General features: G+C 32.3%; 2 protein-coding genes across 6 annotated transcripts in view; one reads left to right on the top strand and one right to left on the bottom strand.

The window, feature by feature from the left end:
* LOC126740606 (protein PALS2) overlaps positions 1 to 13,339 on the top strand; it is a 65,839-nt gene extending 52,500 nt beyond the window's left edge. For 4 of the 5 annotated variants that reach the window (XM_050446703.1, XM_050446700.1, XM_050446701.1 and 1 more), the window contains 9 exons: positions 175 to 329; positions 402 to 561; positions 2,467 to 2,721; positions 2,993 to 3,242; positions 6,304 to 6,522; positions 6,584 to 6,753; positions 7,238 to 7,411; positions 7,524 to 7,598; positions 12,489 to 13,339. In XM_050446703.1, coding sequence (XP_050302660.1) covers positions 175 to 329; positions 402 to 561; positions 2,467 to 2,721; positions 2,993 to 3,242; positions 6,304 to 6,522; positions 6,584 to 6,753; positions 7,238 to 7,411; positions 7,524 to 7,598; positions 12,489 to 12,665 — 1,635 coding nt within the window. In that variant the 3' untranslated portion in view covers positions 12,666 to 13,339. The remainder of the gene's footprint in view (positions 1 to 174; positions 330 to 401; positions 562 to 2,466; positions 2,722 to 2,992; positions 3,243 to 6,303; positions 6,523 to 6,583; positions 6,754 to 7,237; positions 7,412 to 7,523; positions 7,599 to 12,488) is intronic. The other variant, XM_050446702.1, reaches the window with a different exon arrangement.
* A 2,916-nt stretch (positions 13,340 to 16,255) lies between these two features.
* LOC126740556 (UPF0430 protein CG31712) lies at positions 16,256 to 23,137 on the bottom strand. The gene is made up of 4 exons (XM_050446640.1): positions 22,874 to 23,137; positions 17,675 to 18,032; positions 16,647 to 16,730; positions 16,256 to 16,590 (listed from the first exon to the last, which is right to left on the bottom strand). The coding sequence occupies exons 1-4, from the start codon at positions 23,023 to 23,025 to the stop codon at positions 16,426 to 16,428; spliced, it is 759 nt and encodes a 252-aa protein (XP_050302597.1). The 5' UTR covers positions 23,026 to 23,137; the 3' UTR covers positions 16,256 to 16,425.
* Positions 23,138 to 23,164: the final 27 nt, after the last annotated feature.

Raw genomic sequence — 23,164 nt, 5'->3', positions numbered from 1 at the left:
GTACGTTGTAGATTTATTTCTTCCTTTTTTTAATATCTAGAGAAGCATATGATGACTAACATTTTGCGCAAGTGCATTCTTACCAAAATTGATTGCCCAGGAATCTGAATTAAGATTTGAATAAAACGTTTAGTGAAACGTTGGACTGAGGGTGTTTTTTGTAACAATTTTCAGGTCCAGGACCGTACCGAAGATAAGCCGCCCAACCTATCCCCTCCAGAATCATCAATTAGCTTAGAACTGCAAAAGGATATTTTTGTTAGATGTAGCCGATCGTGGAACAGAGAGGCCCGTGAGTTAGCAGATATCATTAACAGGCCGCATTTTAGGTAAAAAATAAATAAATAAAATTAAATACAGCATAATAACTGAAAATTTAAAAAAAAAATCTTGTTTTTTAGGTGCCTTCTAGAAAGTCACGACCACATAGCGAAAATAACGCAAAATCCCGATCCGAATAGAAAGACTGAACCGCCCAAACTATTCCCGAACGGTATGACGAACGACGAAATTCGTATGGTGGGCGTGAGGAAGAAAAATGGGGAACCACTCGGACTTACGGTAAGAAACAAAATCGTAAAAAAAAAAACTATATTTTATCAACATCGTTTCGACGCAATAAGACTTCTAAGCGTATTCACCTGTCTTCCTGTTTGAAAGTCAATGACTTCCTTTGACCCAAAAGGTACTTCGTCTACCTGCCCTTCAGACAGGTTTCATATTATATCGTAGACCCTTTCAAGGTGTTACGTGAATAGAGATTAGAGTCGTCTGTCACGTGGGTTTATTTTAAACAGGCGTGGATCTAGGGATATTTTGTCACTGTAAAAAAAGTAATAATTTTTCAAGAATCTTCAGTTGATTCGGGATGATAGTCCAGCTTTAAAGGCATCTAATTGAAGCTGGAAAAGGTGTTTATCAGCCATTTTAATAAGTCTTTCGATCTGAATTTATTGTGGGAACAACATACAAATCTGGATATACAAACTCTGAAAGTAGTTGACATCATACTGTTTTTTGGAAGTTTTATGGTTGAATAATTTAAATTGATAAGAGAATTCAGTTTTTACCTCAATTCACGATTTTTATTATTTTCATGCATTTAAAGTTGTCTAAGATTACATTTCCTTTTTTTAAGTTAGTCAAAACGTCAAATCGACCTTATGTGGTCCAAACTAAACACTCTCATCTCCAATGTAATTGCATTAGTTTCTTGTCGAATTTTCTTCCTCAATTTGTACCAAGTTCTAGGTCTAGTGGAATAAACTTTACTTTTAACTACCCTTACCACTATGCCAGTCATTTAAATAACCCGATGACGATTTGACCTCCTGGTTAACAATTTTCCAACAGATGGCACAATTAGAGTGTTATTCTTTAATCGAAATTGATAGATTAGTTTCAGAGAGTACCGTTGGCGCCTCTGATGGTTTAATTCAATTTTTCCACTTTTTTTAGGCAATTACTTAAGACCTTATATGTATAGATAATTAAAAAAAATCGAAATAAAAAACACACAATAATATCGTACAATGACACATGCTTAAAGTCACAGGGATTTATCTGAATGACTTTTCCATAGAACAAACAAAGACAGTTCAACGAAATGGGATAAGCTTATGGAAAAAATTAAGGACGACTATTTTTCAAGCGTTCTTATTTAAATAAAAATATCAAGAAGTCTTATATTTTTCCTCATAATTGTAAAAAGGATAAAGGGAAGAAGGTTCAAGTAGGCTAATTCTTTAAAACATTTAATATCCATAGTTTGTATTTGCAATTATTAAAGATGAAACGATTACAGCTATCAAGCCGACGATTGCATAAGCAATATGGCTTATCCTCTCAATTGTACAACATGGCACCAAACTGTCTATGACCATTATTAATCTGATAAATGTTACATGTAATAATTTTATGTTAATAGTGGGTTGTGTCAGAAAAAACCTATTACCTCGATTGAAATTATTTGAATTCGTATTTAAGCTTTCTTCACCTCGTGTTATAATAATATTAAGTTCTTCCCAATTGAGCTTCTTATCTAAAGGACACCTCAAGTACCTAACCTTATAATTCCAGAGTACAAAGGTTTCACCTAGTTATATAGTATCTTCCTTAGTAAGACCTTGTCTAGTAACAGCAACAACAGAAGATTTGCGCAGATGTCTCAAAGCCATTTTGGGAAGAGTAGTTGTGACAAAAACCCATAACATCACCTAGTTTAATCTTACAGTCATCCCAGTTTTTCTTAATTGAATAAATACAGAAATCATCAGAATATTGTAAAATATATATACCTTTGTTCCAGGCAGTGAATTATTATTTTTGAGAGGCAATTGACTTTACTTTTCATCTTTTTTCATTCTTTCGTCTTGGTACCACCTGCCTGAAATATTTATTGTAATTATTAAGCAGCGACTAAATAAAAGTAGAATCAAACTGATAATAAACGAATCTCTTTCGCAGGTGGAGCTGGACAACAACGAAAACTTAGTAATAGCCCGTATCCTAGAGGGAGGCATGATCGAAAAACAAGGCCTTCTGCACCTAGGCGACGTTATTCTAGAAGTAAATGGCAACCCAGTGCGAACACCCGAAGACCTCCAAGTAGAAATAGCGAAGAGCCGAGACTCGGTCACCCTCAAAGTCGGGAATGCACCAAGTAATGACACTCATGCACCTCTTGTTAACGGATCACTAGGAATCACGAAAAAATTAACCGTGAGTCACCTATATTTGAATTTTCTCTTTTTTTCATTTATTATGCTGTATTTTTTAAAAATTATTGATTCATCAAACGTTACACCAACATCTTTTATTCCATTAAACTTAATCAACACATAAGATTTCTATCAGTAATTATAGTTTAAAAGTTCAAAGATGAAACTGTATAACACTTGACTTGACATTTAACACTGAACCACTCACTTCTTTCTGTAAGAATGAAATAAGAGAAGTATGAGTTACGCAATATATATGTCTTCTCTATTAGTGTTACATGCGAGCATTATTCGAATATCGACCGGAAGAAGACTCGTTACTGCCCTGTAAAGAGATCGGACTGTCATTCGAGAGGGGCGACATCTTGCAGATCGTCGATCAGCGCGATCCTAATTGGTGGCAAGCGAAACTGGTCGGGGGTGACGGCAGGGTCGGACTCATACCGTCTTTAGAGTTGGAAGAGCGAAGAAAAGCCTACGTGCCTCCCGAGAACGATTTTGTACATAAGATTAGTATATGTGGTAAGTACCACTTTATTATAGCACGTGGTTTGTTTATAGGATGGTGAAAAATTGACAAAACATTTCAGGATAAGATGCTGATCCTTAACGGTGTGAATTTTTCAGGGATTTTCAGAAAAAAACGTGTTTTGATCATAACGTCAATTAACTTCCTATATTTTTCTATGTATTTGGCCTGTGAGTATTAACTATTAACCAGTAGCAACCGTACAACAATATATGAATTAGATATTTATGGAAATATTTAAGTACTCCACTATTTTTCCTTAAAATAAAAATTTTCTTCATTGACAAATTATTAGTCAATATCTAATCTGCAACACCCTGTATAAAAAATTTACTTTAAAGACATATCTAGAAGTTATAATACAAGAGAATATAATTTAGTTCAATACCTAATTGTTATTTTAAAATGCATTCGAGCTCATTTTACCATAAAATGCAACATTAGACAGGCAAACGATGAAGCAAGAATAATGAAGCTTATTCATATATGAAGAATTAATTTACAATCAAGGTGTACATCCAAGTGACAGCACACTTTCTTCAATGGATGTCCGGCATTGAACCAAACTAGTCCAAATGCAATGTATTAATAATTTTAAACTAGCCAAAGGAATTTAACTTATCATTGGCTTTCTATAAGATGTTTTGAAAAGAATAGTTAGTTTACGTTTACAATTTTAAGAAGCCATTTATCAGACGTTTATCTTTTCCTAAAAAATGTATAGGATCTACTATGCATTTAAGTAAATTTCAATACCTGGGATGGAAAAAAAAGTGAAAAGCAATTGAACGAATAGAAATGAGAAGCCACTGGACTCCTATTTTTCTAGATTCATTAGACGTCCATCTCCCGTATCCTGTATCTTCATTTTAATGAATATATTGTTCATCTTATGAATTTACAAAATTCTTAATCTCATTGTTTGCAAATAAAATAAGAAGTTATAGGTCAGGCAATTATAAGAAGCCATTAGACATTGGATAATTTTAATGGATGTGTGTTAAAAAAAGAAGCAAGTGTTTGGAACAAATGAAACGTCACTGAACTCCTATTTTTCTAGATTCTCTCGTCGAAAACTTCATTTTAATGAATAGAGTGTGAATCCGTAACTTGGAATAAATTAAGTAGTTTATATATTCTTTTTTCTCAAAAGTTTAAAATAAAAAACAACGTAACTGTATGGACGTCCAATGGACTTTTTGCACTGAAATTTATGTCATCACTTTCGTAGCTATTTAGATAAGAAAAGGTTACTATCTGACTTTCTATTTTACATTTTCCTTCGCATTAACAAATTATTTGTTTAGTGCAAGATTTTATTTAATGGTCCTATGGCTGTCAGTGTTTGTGACATTTGCATGATCTTAAGGACATCCATTGGTTTTTTTAAGAAATTAAACCAATATCCATGGACATTCATTGGATATTGGATTGATTTTTACTTTTTTAGAGGATGAAAAATTTGGATCAATTTTGATCCAAATTCCATTCTATTCCAGGCAGAGGTCGTGATATTTTGGGAGATGGATAGTAGGCAATAAAGATGCATATATACATATACTATATTAGCGGAAAGTAAAAATGAGCGCTCTCGACTCAAGTTGAAAAAGGCATCATGAAATTTTGATTCATTACAAATCATGAAATATACAGAATTTTCTGGGGATTTTTTGCCAGAAAATGTTAGGGAAGAAAACTATCATCCAGTTCTGCCGTTTCAATTTAAATTTTTTCCTATGGTATTTAAAGCCAGTTCTTATTTCTTCTTTGTTTTATTGGAACACTTCTTGTTTTTTTGTTATTTAGAATAATTTATCCTTTCCATTCTTCCAGGTATTTTAATAAATTTCTTCTATATTCCACATATTGAGAGATTTTCTAGTATTTTATGAATACTTCTAGGCGTCTAAAGTGTTATCTTATATATGAAGCCATTTCTTACATGTTCCAGTCTTGTGAAGTACCTAATTCTCAATGTGATTCCACAGAGGCATCTATACTTTTTTTCGGTTGGAGCCATTTGTTATTCTCCTTGGATGCATTGAGACACTTCTATTATTTTCAGCTTCCAGACATTAAAAAAAAAACTTTTTGTTTTTTTTTATTATTTAGTATTTGATCTTCCAGGCATTTTATATTTCTTCCTCTTATTTGATGGCAGCTGAAATCGTACTTTATTTCTTATATATCTCGAAATATTTGGAAGATTTTTTAAGATAATATTTTCAAGTATTTCCTATACATTTCATATATTACAGATATTCGAAACTATTTCAAATGTCTTCCAGACTTTAGCAGTCATTTTCATTTTTTTTGCTACCCTTTAAGCCATTTTAATCTCCTTTCTGGCATTTGAAGCTTTAGAATCCTGGTTCATTTGTTCCAGATATTTAAATTAATTTCTAAGGTATTCCAGACTTTTGGATTAATTTCCAGTTTGGTACTAAGGATTTAAAGTTATTTCAGTTCGTTCTGAAATTGAAAACTATTTTTTATTCTTCTGCGTTGTCTTAAGACAATTTTTTTAAATATTTAGTATTTGATCTAATTTTCCAGGCTTTTTATATTTCCTGATGTTTGAAGCCATTCCTTAGAAGCAGATAAAACCATTGCTTATTTTTACAGGCATTTAAAGCTATTTAAAATCCCTTCCTGATATTTGCATGATATCTTTTTGAAACTATGCTTTAAGTTAATCAATCCTTAGCTGTTCAGGATTTGGAGTAATTTTTAATTTTATGCCAGGCATTTTAAGCTATTTCACATTTCATACTGGTTTTTGAAGCCATTCCTTAAATAATTTTTTCTATGTATTTGGAGTCATTTTCCTTGCAATGTATTTAAGGTCTGTACCATATGTTGTTAAATTATTAAAAAGTCATGTAATTTTAAGAATTATTACTTTTTGGGAGGATAATTGTTCCAACGAGTTAATTGAGAAGCCTCTGCTGATTATTGTTCATCTTTAAACGGCAACAATGCTTCATCTTTTACTAATAATGTAATATGAAATTTTTAATGGTCCTCTAAATTCTTAAAAATTTATTCCTAAAGGTGCGAGAATCTCCCGAAAGAAGAAAAAAATCACCTACCAGTCGAAAAGTAATTGCGATTTCGATAAAGCCGAACTCTTGTTATATGAAGAAGTAACCCGGATGCCACCCTTCAAACGAAAAACGTTGGTACTCATTGGCACCCAAGGTGTAGGAAGAAGAACCATAAAAAATAGACTTATTAACAGTGATCCCGACAAGTTTGCCGGTGTTATTCCATGTAAGTTGCATAGTTCTGGATTATTTCAAAACTTTTATGGTATGATGGCTTTTGTTTTCAGACACCACCAGGCCTCAAAGAGTCCTCGAAGAAAATGGACAGACTTATTGGTTCGTCGATAGGGAAAGCATGGAGGAAGATATAAAAAATAATAAATTTTTAGAATATGGGGAGTTTAATGGGCATTTATATGGCACCCATTTGGATTCTATTAGGGATGTTATACAGCAGGTAAAATAAATGTGTTTATTACTGGAATCATATGTGTGATAATCAAATGTATCGTTTACCGTTCGTTTCGGTGTGAATTAAAACAGTTGATGTACAAAAATATTCAACTGATTATTATGCATGAATTTCTTTCTTAGAAATTGTTAGAGAGAGAAACTATACTGTTTTAAATAAATAATTCAAAAGAAATCATAGCATAACTAATACATAATTATTAATTTATATTTTGGTAGATTTGTGCACCTATAGTGTACTTAAGGGGGTCCAATTTGACTTACCTTGTAATAACTCTTACTCGCCAATAAATAATGAACGCTTAATAACAATTTTTTTAAATATATTAAAAATATCCCTTTTAAATTTGTTATCAATGTTCCTTATAATATCCCCATTCTAACATTTCAAAAATGAGTCAAATATTGTGCTATTGCCTACTCATTGAACAAAACCACCTCTTTAACCTGTAAATCTTATTAAATTTTAGGGCAAAATGTGTATCTTAGACTGCAGTCCGATGTCCCTAAAAATCCTACACAACAGCTCAGAATTTTTACCCTACGTTATCTTCATAGCAGCTCCTGGGATGGAACAACTGAAAAGTCTTTATGACGTGTCAAAGAGCCATCAAAACTTAAGATACTCTAGTAGGAACCTAACGGTAAGTCTTTTTCTAATTTATAATGAGTTGTAAGCTCGTATTGGGATTGTTTCATGAATGAAGTTCTGGCATGAACGTGAAAATTGTATCTTTTTTTATTTCTGCATGTTAGTTTGACCGTCAGAGCTCGATTCGCTACAGTTCCAGACGTGCCAGAACCTTAGAATCGCTAGCGTCGCTCTATGAGGTAAGAGTGCTGTTTGTTTATATTTTTTGCCTGTATATGCTGTTGAGCCAGTATTTATACCAATGTAAAGTGAAGCTGTACGCCGTTAAAGATGTAAAATCTGCATTTTTGATTCGATATGTGTGAAATAAATTACTTGATAGACATTGAGTTTCATGATACCTATGAATGAGCTAATAATAATCTTTGTAGTTGCAATGTAATGCTTTTTAAGATCTATTGATTTATATAGTTAGGAGGGTTCTAAAAATTACTTTTACTTGTGATGGATTTTATATAATAAAGAATAGAGTTCATAGATTAGATTTACATCTCACATCCAAGATAACTCAATTAACTCTTTTTAAAGGGGTATTTATAATTAGATTAGCATAATTTTACTTTAAATATATGGATGTCATCAACGAAAATTAGTTAAACAAATTGGATAAATCTAACATAATACTCATAAGAACGCTTTAGAGCACAAGAACTGCCTGTTTGCAGTCTGTGTGGATAATTAACGTTTTATCAGTAAAGTTGCTACTGATTAGTTGTTCTGCTGTCAGACTTATGCTATATTTAATCTGTTGAGTATACGGTCTCTTGTACCAAATTTTAATGATTTAATAAGTTACATATTCGTCAAAGAATTTGATATACTGGAAATATATGAGGAGCAAGTTATCAATACGCATTATGTCTACTCGAGGACAAAATTTAGTTGGCTGCGGTTTTGGATTTATTTTCACCTCTTCTTTACACGTATTAACTCAGAATAAATCAAATAGGTTTATATTTTTGTCTAATTTGTGTGAAAAATCTGATGTTCACATCGAAACGCATTATGTCCGTGAGATCTGATATATCAAAACGCATTACGATATTTGGCCAATACAGGCAAGCAAATTAGCATGACGACATTGTCTAAATCATCTGATTAATAATGTTAAAAAATTGAGGGTATAAGTATGAAACAAATATTTATACAGAAATTCAGAAAAAATAAATCCTTCGAGGTCAAAATCAAAGTTGAACCATCGTATTATTTTGACGATGAATCAAAAATATCAATGCCATGAGTAAAGCGTGGTCAGAATCTAAAAAAACGCACAAGAGCTATCTGACGTAATACTTGTGAATTGAATCAATGAAGATAAAAAACAGATGTTAAAAAATTGCTCCAAGCTAGAATTGGGGTCGACTGGGAATATAAAATTCCTTTCATGCTTTCTTTAACAATGCATTAAGTATTGCGCCACAAATTCCAGAAGGAGCTCAATAAAATGAAGGGGAAGAAAACTTTTTCGAATGCTTAGAAGAAGACCAAGTGAACCATATTTAATTTATAAGTTTTTCTATTAAAATTATTTCTCGTATCTTGGTTTTATGTGTTTTATTTTATATTAAGTGAAAAAACTGCTCAGCTGCGTTTTATCTTTTTTATTCCTTATTAAATATTTACAACATAGAAGTTTATGTTCGATATCAGCCACAACAAAACGCATTATATCCACAGTAATGGATCAAAAAGCGTTATATTTAACTGTTTTTTGACTTTTTCTCACAATCTTTGTTGTTTTTGATTTCAATTAGAACTATTTACAGATAACATCGACCAGTATCTATGAAAATACTTTACTATACCGGCTTAAAATGAATGGAAACAAGAAATATTCGTTTTTTGTTGTTGATGAAAAAAAAGTTGTAATGGACATAATTCGTTTTGAAAAGTTACTCCTCATATTAGGTATGAAACCTGGCATAATGCCAATATTCATAATACTTGTAGTAAATTTAATACTGATGGGTATTCTCTTGTTAGGATAGGCCCGAGAGCAAAAATGGTGCAGGGGCATTATTTTATATCACACACCATTTTAAATATTAAATAATAGGTTTAATTAGATTTATTTCTAAAAATCTCATAAAATTATTTTTCTTTAGTGTTTGGTGTTGTTTATAGGGTCCTGATGTTAACTAGAAAATCTTTGTAGACTGGTTGGAAGCGTTCTTGACAGTTGAAATGTCACATAGCTCAAATATGTGCTATACATGGGTGACGTTAATATTAATTTTTTTGAAGGAAATGCTACTTACTGGAAATAGAGAAATTAGTTACTGAAGCTACACACATTACACAATACTCTCAATATTTATTATATTATTCAATCTATTTTTGTTACTAATTTCAACTTTTTATACCAGGAGTGTGTACTGTGTAAAATTAAGTGCGACAAGCCTAAATATGAACCGAGGTGGCATACATACAGAAATTTATTTTTTTTTATTAAAACAAATACGTTGTCAAAATCACTTTAGTCAAATTCTTCTTCTTCAGTTAAATATGCATCGTATTTTTGACGTGAAACAAAAAGGTCCTTAGCTGACTCAAGAGATTTGTGATCTGATAAGATTAAGGGATTAAGCTAGAGCGAAATTTAAGAATCAAACTACGGATAATTTGGAATAGCGTAAACGTTTAGGGAATACTAACATCCATACTATGACGCAACATAAAAAACGCTATTTTAATTTTATTTCAAGAAATAAAAGTAGTAAAGATCTATGGAAAGAGTTAAAAACTTTAGCAGTTCCTAACAACAAATTGAATAATATTTTTTTTATTTTAGAACACTTGTGCTATAACTTCTTCTTTACGTACTATCAAAACAATATTATACTACGTCAACATCAATTTCGATTATTAGCCTATAATTTCAGAGATCACGGTACAAGAAACTCTTACTAAACTGGGAAATCCGTCCTGTAGTTCTGATGGCTTGGGTATCTCTCTCATTAAATTGTGCGGTCCATATATACTTCTTTACCTCGTAAATATTATTAACACTGTTTTACTATCATCACAATTTCCCGAAGTCTGGAAACATGTTCTAGTCATACTAATTCGTAAAAATAAAGATCCAAAAGATCTTTCTGATCTTAGACCCGTCAGTATTTTTTGCAGACTTTCAAAGTGACTCGAAAAAATAATGACTGAACAGTTAAATACTTATTTAAATAAAAATAAAATTTTACGTCCTTCTCAGTCGTAGTTTCGAACTGGATTTAGTGGTACTAAAGCACTCTCACATATACATAGATGTTGAAGATGGAAATTGTACTGTACCGGCCTTGTTGGACTTCAGTAGAGCGTTTGACACTCTTAACCATTTAACCATTAACAATTTTGAAATCATGTGGTGCATGACCAGAGTCTTTCAGAACAAACAACGTATCAAGCTCGATAATAACTTGTCTCTTTATCGAGATGTATCAGTGGGGATCACAAGTCTCTATTATTCACTGTATACACTAGCCAGTTTTGAAAGTTTGTGCGACACTGTGATTCTCATCTTTATGCTCGCACTCCCAGTTTTACTTCTCTTTCCCTCTTGAAAATGCCGTTGAAGTAATTGATAGGGATCTTGATGTTATTGCACATCTGCCTGCTGAGCATTCTTTAATATTGAATTCTAAAATTAATGTAGCCATGCTCTTTGGTAACAACAAAAATTGAATCAATAGGTAATGAAGAATTCAAAATTACCAACAGGTTCGGAAATTTGGGTTTAATTTTGGATCAGAGCAAATTTCTCCAACACATACAAAGAGCCTATGAACTATTAAGACTTTTTTCCTCATCGAAATTCCTTATTTGATAAAAAAAAGTTAAGTAAAACTTTGATTCTTTCTCATTTTAGTTATTATGCTCCTATTTACGGGCCTTGCCTTGACGCAGTAACTAAAAACAGAATAAAACATAGAGTGGAAAATTCGTAAAGCCGATTTATTTACAGAATCCGAAAATATGGACATGTCTCGCATAAATTGCTGGAATTGACTTGGTTGCCCCTGGATTCAAGAATCAAAGTGTATTGTCTCTGTTTTTATGATGACTCACTTTGCAGTACAAGTACACGAGTATTTGGCTCAACGGTTTGGGCACCGTTGGATTGCCAGAGGTGGAGCAGTTTCTTGGCCTCCTAGGTCACCCGATTTAACGTCGCTCGATTTTTTCTTGTGGGGACATGTAAAGTCTTTAGTCTACGAAACTCCAGTAGAATCAGAGCTAGACTTAATTGGACGAATAACAGCAGCATTTGAAATCATTCAAAACGAGGATCAAATTTTTAGTGTAGTCCGCCGAAATCATGTGCGGCGTTTAAATCGGTGTATTGAGGAAGACATTTTGAACAATTGTTGTGATGGTATCATATACAAAAGGTAAAAATATATGCATCAGATCCTATTTAGGTAATTAATATTTTTTCTAAATTTAAACGCGTCTTAGGGCCGTAGTGGCGTAGTGACACATTTCCGGACATGGGTTCCTATACTCAAATGGATTCTACTGTTGCACTGAACAACCCCTAGAAGTTTGATCCCATAGTTCTGAAACACCCTGTATTTGTGATCTGTGTCTATTGCACTTATATGTTATCATTTCGAACAGTTGTTCATAACATTAACATAAGGAGAAAAAATGTCTTGACACCTCAAATGCAGTTCTATGCTTTCTTTGAGAGAAGTTTTCAATACAACATATGTAAACTATACCAAATTATATCAAGTCTTTGAAATATGTTCGATTTAACATCTTATAATTTTACCTAAGGTAAAATAAAATTAAACTAAATTATATTCAACAGAAAATTAATAGGCAAACAAATTTATAATTATTAAGTATGGTATGAACTAGGTTGGATTGTGTATAGTTTACAACCCCTAAACCTAAGTCTTTTTAAATTAAAATATTTTTTTTTGTGTTTGCTATGATAAAGAAGCCAAGGGGCACAAAACTGTGGTCATAAAATGATTTTCTCCCTAAATATCTCTAATTAATCAATAAAATTCTAAGTGTGTTATAATAGTTTAACGAAGTAATGAAATAAATTCGCTTTTTGACAGGAAGAAGACTTGAAAAAGACCCTAGAAGACAGTGCCAGCATGCAAAGGACTTACGACAAATACATCGACCAAGTGATAACAAACAACGACTTTGATATCACTTTTAGGGAAATTATCGATGCCTTGGAAGCACTTACCACCGAACACCAATGGGTCCCAGTAAACTGGATATATTAACGATTATTATTTTACTCGTATCACACTGCCATATAATTTTGTTTTTTTAAGTGTGAAAAGTACCACTTTATTCATCACAAGTGCACATTATACTACTAATTATAGTTAAGTATACATGGAGTACAAATTCGGAACTTATTATAGCTTATATTGTTTTGTTATTAGAATTAAGACGCTGTAAAACTTGTAAATTACAGTTAAAATAATTTGCTATAGTATGCTAATTTTAATAATGTTTAGTTGAGATTTACACGCTGAAAATGTGATTTATTCTTGAGAAGATCTATTGCTGCGTATTTAAGGTAGATAGTTATTTAAAATGCACTCAATATAATTAGTATTATGTTTATAAGTTCAGGCAGAGATATTGACCGTACTAAAGGTAATAAACCACAAGCATTTCTTATTACAATAAGTGCTTTATTGTAGATAGTCTAGTGTAAGATTCATGGCCTTATTAAAGGTAGCCCATAGGCCTAAAAGAGCATATATGATATTTTATTTATGTACATTTATTTTAGTTTTCATTACCGTCCAATATTTATTTATAGGAATTGTGGTAAAATAGATAATCTTTTAGTTATCCTGTTTTATTTGTGTTGCAATATAGTGATAGGAGTGTAATTATAGTTATTTTACGTTTTAATAAAATGCTACAGTTTGATTTTACTATATACATCCAAAAGTCGTTTTATTTTAAACTAGATGATCACGTATACGGATTCTCTTAATTGCTGTTCTCTCGGAGAATCAACCGACCGATAAAAACCTGCACAGTTCACATCTTTTTTAAGACCTGAAGTTGCTCAATAATAGAACGAAACAAGTATATAGGAGTAAATTGCTTGTTTCATGAATATTTATGAGATTATGATCGTATTTTTTTCCCAACAGCCCACATTTGTTTGATGTGCTAGGACTTAAAACAATCGTAATTTTCAATTTCTTAAAGATATTTAATGAATAAGACACTTAAAAAAATTGTTTTTTATATTTAGGGGAGGATGGGATAAGTAAGACACCTTAAGGCTCTGCGGCGTATAACTTACTAAGTTTTAGAAATAAAAAAACATTCATCGTTTGTAACACGAGTTTAATTGGTTTCAAACTAACATTAACACCTTAAAAATAAACTAAACATTAACTCTTTGGGAAAATATCAAACTTAAAACAAAAAAAAATTAAAAATGACTTGTCCCAAGTTATAGGGGTAAGTGAGTCACCCACATGGGGCAAGTGAGTCCGAATGCTAATTAATCAACGACAATTGTCACAAACATAATTGTAACTAGCTCATTATAGGAACAATCTTCATGTAACCAGGCACCACATTATCAATTCTTCATAACAAGTGTCTTCGTAGGTCTCATGACAGTAAATGCATAATGTGTTTTTCTCTTCGTCCGGCATTGTTTTTATGTTGTGTTGTTTCTCTTCTGCTCTTGACATGGCACTTTGCTTCTTTTGCTTAGAAATTCCTACTTTTAATTTTTTTCCATTACTAGTACTTGTCCCTGCTTTGTCGTCTAGTTTCTTTTTTACTTGCTTAACTTTCACTGGTTTTAATTGTTCTTCCAATTGATCTTTGTAAGGAGAACTGGTTATTATTTTATATCTTTCTATGCGCCTAGATTTGGATTTGACACTTTCTTTATTTTGAGAGGGTTTTGGAACTGGGCTTAAAGTTGAAACTGAAACATAACTACATGATGGTTGCTCTTGTTCAAAATTGTTTACTAATTCTTTAGAAGTACTCTGGATAGCATCTTTTCTCAACAAGACTTTATCACTTATTACGGGACCCTCGACGGGATTAATGTTTTCTGTCCTACATTCCTTTTGAAGAATGTTTTCGGCTGGCGCAAAGTCACTGTCTTGAAACACATCTGGATTATATGGGTAGATTCCGGTTTTTTCAAAACCGTTAATAATATTTATTGGTGTAAAAGCCTTAATAAGCGCATTTTTAATAATAGGAGCCATATCATATTCTGTGATCCTAGAGCCTGGATGATTTGTAAGCCAGTGATCCATTTCTTCTACCAGATAGGTTTTAAATAGTCCAAAGACACTTACGTCCAGCGGTTGCAACTTATTTGATATAAGAGGAGGTAAGGTTATAATAGAAACTCCTGATTTTCTAGTCAGGTTTACTAAATTAATGGACTTATGACTGGAATGTCTAGTATCAGTAGACTTCTGACTAGTATCAGTAGACAGAAAATCTGTTGTTGTTTTGGTGCAGCCTATAAAATAATTTAAAAATTTGATAAATAGGTCAGCATCTATCCAACCTAATGGAGCAGGAAATCCTACTGCTCCAGGAAGTGAACCGCTCAAAAAGCCCAACTGTGCCCAATTAAGTTTCCGGTAGAATAATGATACATAGTTTCTTTTGTATTTTTTTCCGTAGAATCGAATGGTGTAATCTGTTTTTTGATTTTTTAACTAATTTAAATAAATAATTAACAATTTCTAAAAATTTTACTGCTGTAAAAATCATTTTTGACTTTTTTTGCATTTTTCGACGTTTTTTCAAATGGGAAGTATATAGTTTCTTTATTTCATAAGAAAGTACATAAAATGAGCCCCGGATGAACCCTATACCATGATTTTCTGAAGTACAATTTTCATTTAAAAAAAAACGGTTTTTTCCGAAAAAAACGCATATCTCCGAAAGTTTTTAATATTTCGATCTGAAAAAAATTGAGGTTATTTAAGACCTACAAAGGTATATTTTCACAAATTTTTACAAAGATTGAACTATTTTTGTGAAAATAAAATTGAAAAAACGAAAAAAAAAACGGTTTTTCGCATTTATCTTGGCTATTTTGAGGTTATGTTCAAGAGTGACCTCTACAAAAATTATAGATTTTCTTATGATCTACAACTTTTCTATTGAACATTTTTCAATTGGACGTCAACTTTCGCCGGAAATTGCAAAAGAATATTTTTCCACCCCTACTACCCCATTGTTGGATTTTCGTTTTTTTCACTCGTTATGAACCCCTCTACCAACTCCAACAGTCAGTTTCCGGATAGCAATTTGTGCACTGCAAGTCTAATTCGCCTGGTCTATAAGCAGTTTAATAATACTTAAGTATTGTCATATATTGCAGCTTTTATCATATAACACAATGACTTAATATTGTTTTGTTATAGGATAGTCCTGTCAAAAAATGCTCAATTCCGTCGATTTCCCTTCTCAGAATTTACTTCTAAATCCGCCACTGATGCAAAAAGTGCCACAATGAGGAAGGGTCAAAGTGTAAATTGTTATTAATATTTTTATGGTATGCTTTGTATTTATTTTTTGTTTGAAGTTTACTGTTACTCCTTAGATTTTTAAAATAGGTAACTGCACATTGGAGGACTTGTTTTTTATATTAAGCGATAGAGCCTATTTTTTCCTATAATGAAATGCCATAAAGGAAATCTAGAATAGACCTATTTGGCACCAATTACTACAATACGTTTTTAGCAACTGTATAATCTTTACTTTAGCATACTATCCGTACTACTGCATTGTTTTAGCTTCTTATTTTATTCATTGTGGCAATTCCGTTAAGTGCGATAAATAAATAAATAAATTAATATATCAAAATCTATTAATACAATTACACCTGCTCACTATTTATTTAAACCTTAAAATAACTTGAAAAATACTCCTAAATCTTACACAATGATTCCCCACAAATTAATTACATCTTCATCCTTTCACAATATATATATACAGTTCAAATGCTAAAAAAACAACACACTATGTCACTGGCTTCAATGAAAACGACAATTTCGGCCTCGAATTGTTTTTTCCTAATATTTTTTTCTGTTCCTCTTTCAGCCTTTTTTCTTGTTCTTTTTGTAACCGTCGCCGTTCTTCGTCTATTTTTCTTTGTTCCTCCACCATTGCTAACCGCTCTTCAGCCTTAAATTATTTAATAATTAAATTAATCTGTAATTTGATAAATGATTCTTATGTACCAATTTCTTTTGAGCCTCCTCTATTTTGCGCTGATTCTCCTCCAAGATCTGCTGGACCTCTTGGTGCTTTTTCCTTTCCTCCTCCTATAAGAACAGGGCTTTGTGTTAAGAATCTTCAAAGATATTGTTTAATCCAGACCTAAGCACACACCACACTCATACTGGAGTTACTTTTTGAAGTAAAATGATGCATGCACTGGATTTCTTGGGGACCTATTATACTTCATTACAAACGATATTTTAATTCATCATTTTACTTCCAAGGAGTAACACCTTACTAGCAACTCACTCAACACTCTAAAAACTTCTTTTTTTTTTATTCATTAGATTGTACAAGAAATTGGTTTTCATACACACAAGTCTGGACCAAATGGGATACAACCAAAAATTAAAAAAGAAAAAAAAAACAATTCTGAAAATGTTGTTGAAACTAGATGGATATAAAATGGTTGTTGTAACAATACCTGATTGGACCGGCAGCTCAACCCATGCATCCAGGTGTTCGGTCGGTTCTCATGGCAAGCTTATAATGCCATTTGCGAAGCTAATTTACAACATGACAGTTTATGCCCTAGATTTGCTTAAGGTCTTTTTTTTATTTTTTTTTGTGACACTGATGGCAACATTGCATGATGCTGTCTCCATATGAAATGGCCTGGATTTTCCATAAAGGACACAAGGGTTTTCTATGAAAACCAGGCCTATTCATAGAGACCACGCACATGCAATTCTGAGGAATTTAAAATTTAAATAAACCTACAGAAGAGAGAAAATATTCAGAAAATCAAATTTGATAATCACTGGAGTTTAACAAGGACTTTTTTGGGTCTCAACTGTAAAAATCAGGTTGCCTAAAACAATTATAATGTATAAAAAACTACTGACTTTCACTGTTTCAGGTTATTGTTTGACCAATTCCTGATAATTATCAGATAAGCCCAAAATGAATCCCAGGGCGGTTAAGAATCCATTTTAAGATACCAAAACCAACTGAAAAAGTCATATCCCCAAATGAACTTAACCCCTACCTCTCTTCTTTTCTCCTCTTCCCTTTCTTTGTCCCTCCTCTTTTCCATATCTGCCATTAGTTTCTTCTCCATTATCTGTTTTGCTTCTTCGACCCTTCTGGCCACCTCTTTTTCAATCTCCTCCCTACGCTTATCAAGCTCCTCCTCAACTCTTTTACTAACCAACTCTTCTATCCGTTTAGCTGTTTCTTCTTCTATAAGTTTTTGTTCGGCCTCCCTTTGTCTCCTCTGTCTCTCCATCTCGGCCAACCTCTCGACCTCATCCATTTTTCTACTTTTAACTTTTTTATGGGTACGTCGCGAATTGTGCTCCGAGCCATCTGTACTGGAAGTGCTGGAAATTGAGTCAGTGCGTTTCCTGTGGGAATTTATTTTATCAATAATGGGAAAACCTCATTAGCTATTAAAAAATACAAAATTCGAAGTTTGTTATATAGTGTATTATTAAAAGTATCGGTTATTGTTACATCTTTAAAAATTAAATGTTTATTCATACATTACACAAGCTGCGTTTGTACAAGTCAATGTGAATATAACTAATAATATGGAAGCTTTTCAATCTAACAACCTAATTATAACAAGATAAAAATGTTTGCTTATGCTCTATGTCATATATTAGAAAATTGAACACAAGCACATCATTTACAAAAACAGAAATTGTTAAAATACACAATTACAAAGTAGCTTACTCGATAATATATGAGATACAAAGAACACACATACCCATCTAAAAACTACTATACAAATTAAAATTATATATGATCTTTCACTTATAAAAGCTTCACAGAAAATTCAAAATATCCATCATACAACATTAAAACTACTTTCTAGGTATTCGTGAATAGAGTAAGAAGCACCAGTAATCAAATAATGTTTCATTATTGACAAAAATAGTTTAGGCTCTAAATTTCTAGTGTGCAGTGGAATGACTTGAAAGAATTTAAGACAATAATAATCAAAGCCACCCCTGGCAAGTTGCAAACTGGGACATATTAACAATATACACCAGACATCGGTGCAAAGGTATGAAGCTCTCTGAAATGCAGCCTGCCACAATCTCTTTAACCCAGTTCAAGTCAAAATATACTTTATTTGCTAAGTTTACAAACTTGTGCTAAAAGCTTCCTAATTCTAGAATTTATAATGCAAGTATTTATTTGGTTATATAGGACAAAAACAGAATACAGAATCGATTTTGATTGTACATAGAAGCATATTTTATATAAACAAAGAAAAAACCAAAAAAGAAGAAAAGAAAAGGCAAGAACCAACATAAAACAAGAATAATAAAAAAAATAATAATAAAATAAATCTGATCAACAGATATATAATTAATTTTAAATATTAAAATGAATTGTTAAAATACTCTTCAATGCTGTAGTAAGCTTTTGGTAAGATTAATTTCTTTAGTTCTCTCCTAAACTTTTTAAGGTCTGTAACAGTCCTAATCGAAAAAGGAACATGATTAAATATTTTACGACTTATAAATATAAGAGAGTTTCTCGTAAGTGAGGAGGTGGGGATTGGAAGAGATAAGTTGCCCACTTGACGAGTATTATGACTGGTGCAGGATGGTGGACTTACGGACTTATGTATGAGTGTTGCAGTTTCCAATATAAAGAGTGAGAAAACTGTTAAAATTCTTTCAGCTACAAAAAAAGGTTTACAAGAGACTCTCAGACCAACACTACACAGATACCTTAATGCTTTTTTCTGAATAGTAAAAATTATGTTAAGGAGTCCCTTGGAGCACAAACCCCAAAATGGCAACCCATAATGGATGTGAGAGTCTATTAAGGCGAAATAAACTGAACGAGCAAACAACCCCCCCAACTCATGCCTGGCAACCCTGACTGCAAAACAACCAGAAAAAAGTTTAGCAGCGAGGCCCAAAACGTGGTTGTCAAACCTTAAACTCTCATCAATGAAGAGGCCGAGAAATCGACAATAATCCCTACCATGTCGCGGGCTCTGCTCATCAAACAAAAACCCTCTACATTACACTTAAAGCCCAGAACAAAAGTCTTATCAACATTGAATACAAGTTGATTGCAGATGCACCACTCTTTAATTTTGTGATGGTCCTCTACTATGAGAAATATGACTACTTTTTGATCTTTGTTATGCCACAGAATTGTAGTATCATCGGCAAACTGAACCACTAGTCCATGCAGTGATAGAGAGCTTAAGTCATTAATGTATAATAAAAATAAAATAGGACCCAACACTGACCCTTGAGGTACACTACATTTAAGATGTGGTGTACTCAAGGTGTGGTGTACACCACATTTAAGATGTGCTATCCCTGACGAAAATCCAGATGCAACCACCTTCTGGGTGCGGCCAGACTGGTATGACTTCAACCACCCCAAAGCCACTCCCCTAAATCCATAAAAATCAAGCTTTGACAGCAGTATTCCATAATCCACACAATTGAAGGCCTTGGACAGATCACAGAACACCACTGCTGCAGCCTCCTTGGAGTTCATAGATAGATACACACTCTCCAAGAATCTGAAAATGGCATTCTGCATGCCCTTAGATGACTGAAATCCATACTGATTAGGGGACAGCACATTGTATTTGGTCAAAAAAGAGACAATTCTCTTTTTTGCAAGCCGCTCAAGAACCTTGGAGAGGGTAGACAAAATTGATATGGGACGGAAGACAAAATTGATATGTAGACTGTGTGAATTAACTCTAAGGCTAAAGTTGGCCAAAAATTATTTACATTATAAGTTGTTATATATACCAATAGTTACATTTGTAGTTATTAATTAGTTTGGTCATTTAAGTCATAAGGAAGTAAATATTTATTATATACAAATGAACATCTTAAGAGTTAGGAAAATAAAATTAATTATAATATATTAGATGTGGGTAAATCTAGCCCATTGGAATGGAATGTTAACCCTTTTTTTGGGTAGAGGTATGGGTGATTTTTTTAAATGACCTACATTTTGCTTGGTAAAAGATTATATTTGGACTCAATAAATCGGGTAGTTGAGAGAAGAACAAGTGCCTTTAATTTTGCCAGTAACATTAAATAACAATCTAAAAAAAAGAAAATAATAAAAAATAAATGATATAATAATGAGAAAACAAAAAATATAAATCCTAATAGTAGTAATCTAGTAAATAACCATTACAAATACTAGGAATTAAAGTATTGATGACACATAATCATTATGAGCAAGGTAACTTTTTAACTGATTTAAGACATATTAAATACATCAATATTATGATTATTTATTAAGGTCAAATTCCTATCAATAATGTTATTTACACCATACATGAAATATAGAATATATTTGCTGGTGTATTATCTGTCATTAAGTTTAACTGTTGTTCTATCACACTGTAATCATGGTTCTCTATTCTGATGACCTCCTTAAAGGCACATATTCTCAAAAATTTATTTTGCAGATGCTCTAAGGAAACTGTGTAATTTTGAAAATATGGTGACCACACAACTGAGCCTTATTCCAAAACAGGCCTTGCTAACATGCAGTAGACCAATGTGGTAGTCACTCTCACAGAAAACTACTGGCAATTTCTTAAAACAAACCAAATTATCTTTGAGCTTTTTACATACATGGAATTGATGGGATCAACAAAGATTAAGCTGCTATCTATGGCTGTACAATTTATATTAAGTTGGGCACCTATTCACTTTGCATGTAAAACTAGTAAATAGCCACTTCTTTATCTTAAGATTCAGCTGATATTTTAATACATCAAACATACAATCTATCAAGATCTTGTTCCAGGTGTTCCTGGTCTAATGGACTCATAATAGATCCCCTAAACTTCAAATCATTAGCAAATTTTAGACATTTTGTGCTTACAATCAAACAATCATTAAAGGATAAATTATTTGTTAAACACATTAATCCATCTGTTATTTGATTACTATATGCATTTGGCTTAATAATGGTTTGTACATTAAATGTGTTATAGGATGGATAGTAAACTAATAAACAAATTGATCACCCAATATAACAATTTGGTTTTGCTTACATTAATCTTTTAAATTACATCACAGAAAACTACTGGCAATTTCTTAAAACAAACCCAATTATCTTTGAGCTTTTTACATACATGGAATTGATAGGATCAACAAAGATTAACCTGCTATCTATGGCTGTACCATTTATAGAATAGGCTGTACCATTTATATTAAGTTGGGAACCTATTCACTTTGCATGTAAAACTAGTAAATAGCCACCTCTTTATCTCAAGATTCGGCTGATATTTTAAAATATCAAACACACAATCTATCGAGATCTTGTCCCAGGTGTTTCTGGTCTAATGGACTCATAATAGATCCCTAAAACTTCAAATCATTAGCAAATTTTAGACATTTTGTGCTTACAATCTTTAAAGGATAAATTATTTGTTAGACACATTAATCCATCTGTTTTTTGATTACTATATGCATTTCTCTTAATATTGGTTTGTACATTAAATGTGTTACAGGATGGATAGTAAATTAATAAACAGATTAATCACACAATATAAAAATTTGGTTTTATTTGAGGTAGATTTCTTCCTAGGGACACACTCTGATGAGGTTTGCAAGGTCGATTTCATAAATTTGCCACAACAATTTTGTTACAATTAAAGAAAAAAAGATCTAGAAGCTTACAAGTTGTATGGAATTTAGTCATAAAAGAACATTAATATAAAATCCTAAGACAAAGAACAAAAAAAAATAAATCAAAGATTTGTCCTATTCCAGTGCTGAAATGTTTACTTTTAAAAAACTAATTTCGTCCTCCAAAATTGTCATCTTTCTCAACATAATTGAACGCTCTTGAAAGCATTCCTACAGGTCTCATAGAAATATGTGAGAATGTGCTCTTGTCTCTGATGCTAGCAATCCAGCAGAACAGCACTTATTTAGGTATATCCATTAAATACAAGTTATTAAGTATATTAAAATTTTTTTAGGAAGAGTTCTAAGTGATTATTAAAATAATCACAGGAAAATTTTGTTTGTGTATACCAAAAATGAAAACACCAAACTGGGCGAAACTAATTAATATCCCATTTTACAACAAATTAAACTACAACTATATGGCAGTAATGAGTCAATGAATAAATGATAAATCAATACTCCTCAACTTTGTGGATTAGCCTCCTGGTCTTTGTAGTGTTCTTTGGGAGTTAAAATATTGTGAATAGTATGAAATTTACCTGTTTTTATGGGATTTTTCCTTAATTTTTTCGGCACTTCTGTCTCTGTGGCGTTTCCTGCTGTTGGAGCTGTCCCTAGACTTGCTGCGCTTACTGTGTTTACTTTTGTGGTGCCGTTTTGGGGAGCGACTCCTCGTGCGACTTCTACCCATTCTCGTCGACGGATTTGTGTGGGATATTCGTTGAAATTCACAAAAAAGCCTGATTGAAAAACGCGAGTTTAGGCACAAAGTTGTCAAGCACAAAAATAAATATGGTTAAAACAAGCTTGACGCAGGCTGTCATCTGTCA

Source organism: Anthonomus grandis, chromosome 9, assembly GCF_022605725.1.
Source record: "Anthonomus grandis grandis chromosome 9, icAntGran1.3, whole genome shotgun sequence".
In the NCBI taxonomy this organism is placed as follows: Eukaryota; Metazoa; Arthropoda; class Insecta; order Coleoptera; family Curculionidae; genus Anthonomus; species Anthonomus grandis.
The sequence above is the reverse complement of the archived record's forward strand: the minus strand, read 5'-3'. Positions and strand labels throughout refer to the sequence as shown.

Coding starts and splice junctions, on each gene's coding strand:
- LOC126740556 (XM_050446640.1), bottom strand. CDS start 23,025: ATGGGTAGAAGTCGCACGAGGAGTCGCTCCCCAAAACGGCACCACAAA. Junction 18,033..22,873: donor GAAAAATCCCATAAAAACAG/GTAAATTTCATA, acceptor AAATTCCCACAG/GAAACGCACTGACTCAATTT. Junction 16,591..16,646: donor AGGAGGCTCAAAAGAAATTG/GTACATAAGAAT, acceptor AAATAATTTAAG/GCTGAAGAGCGGTTAGCAAT.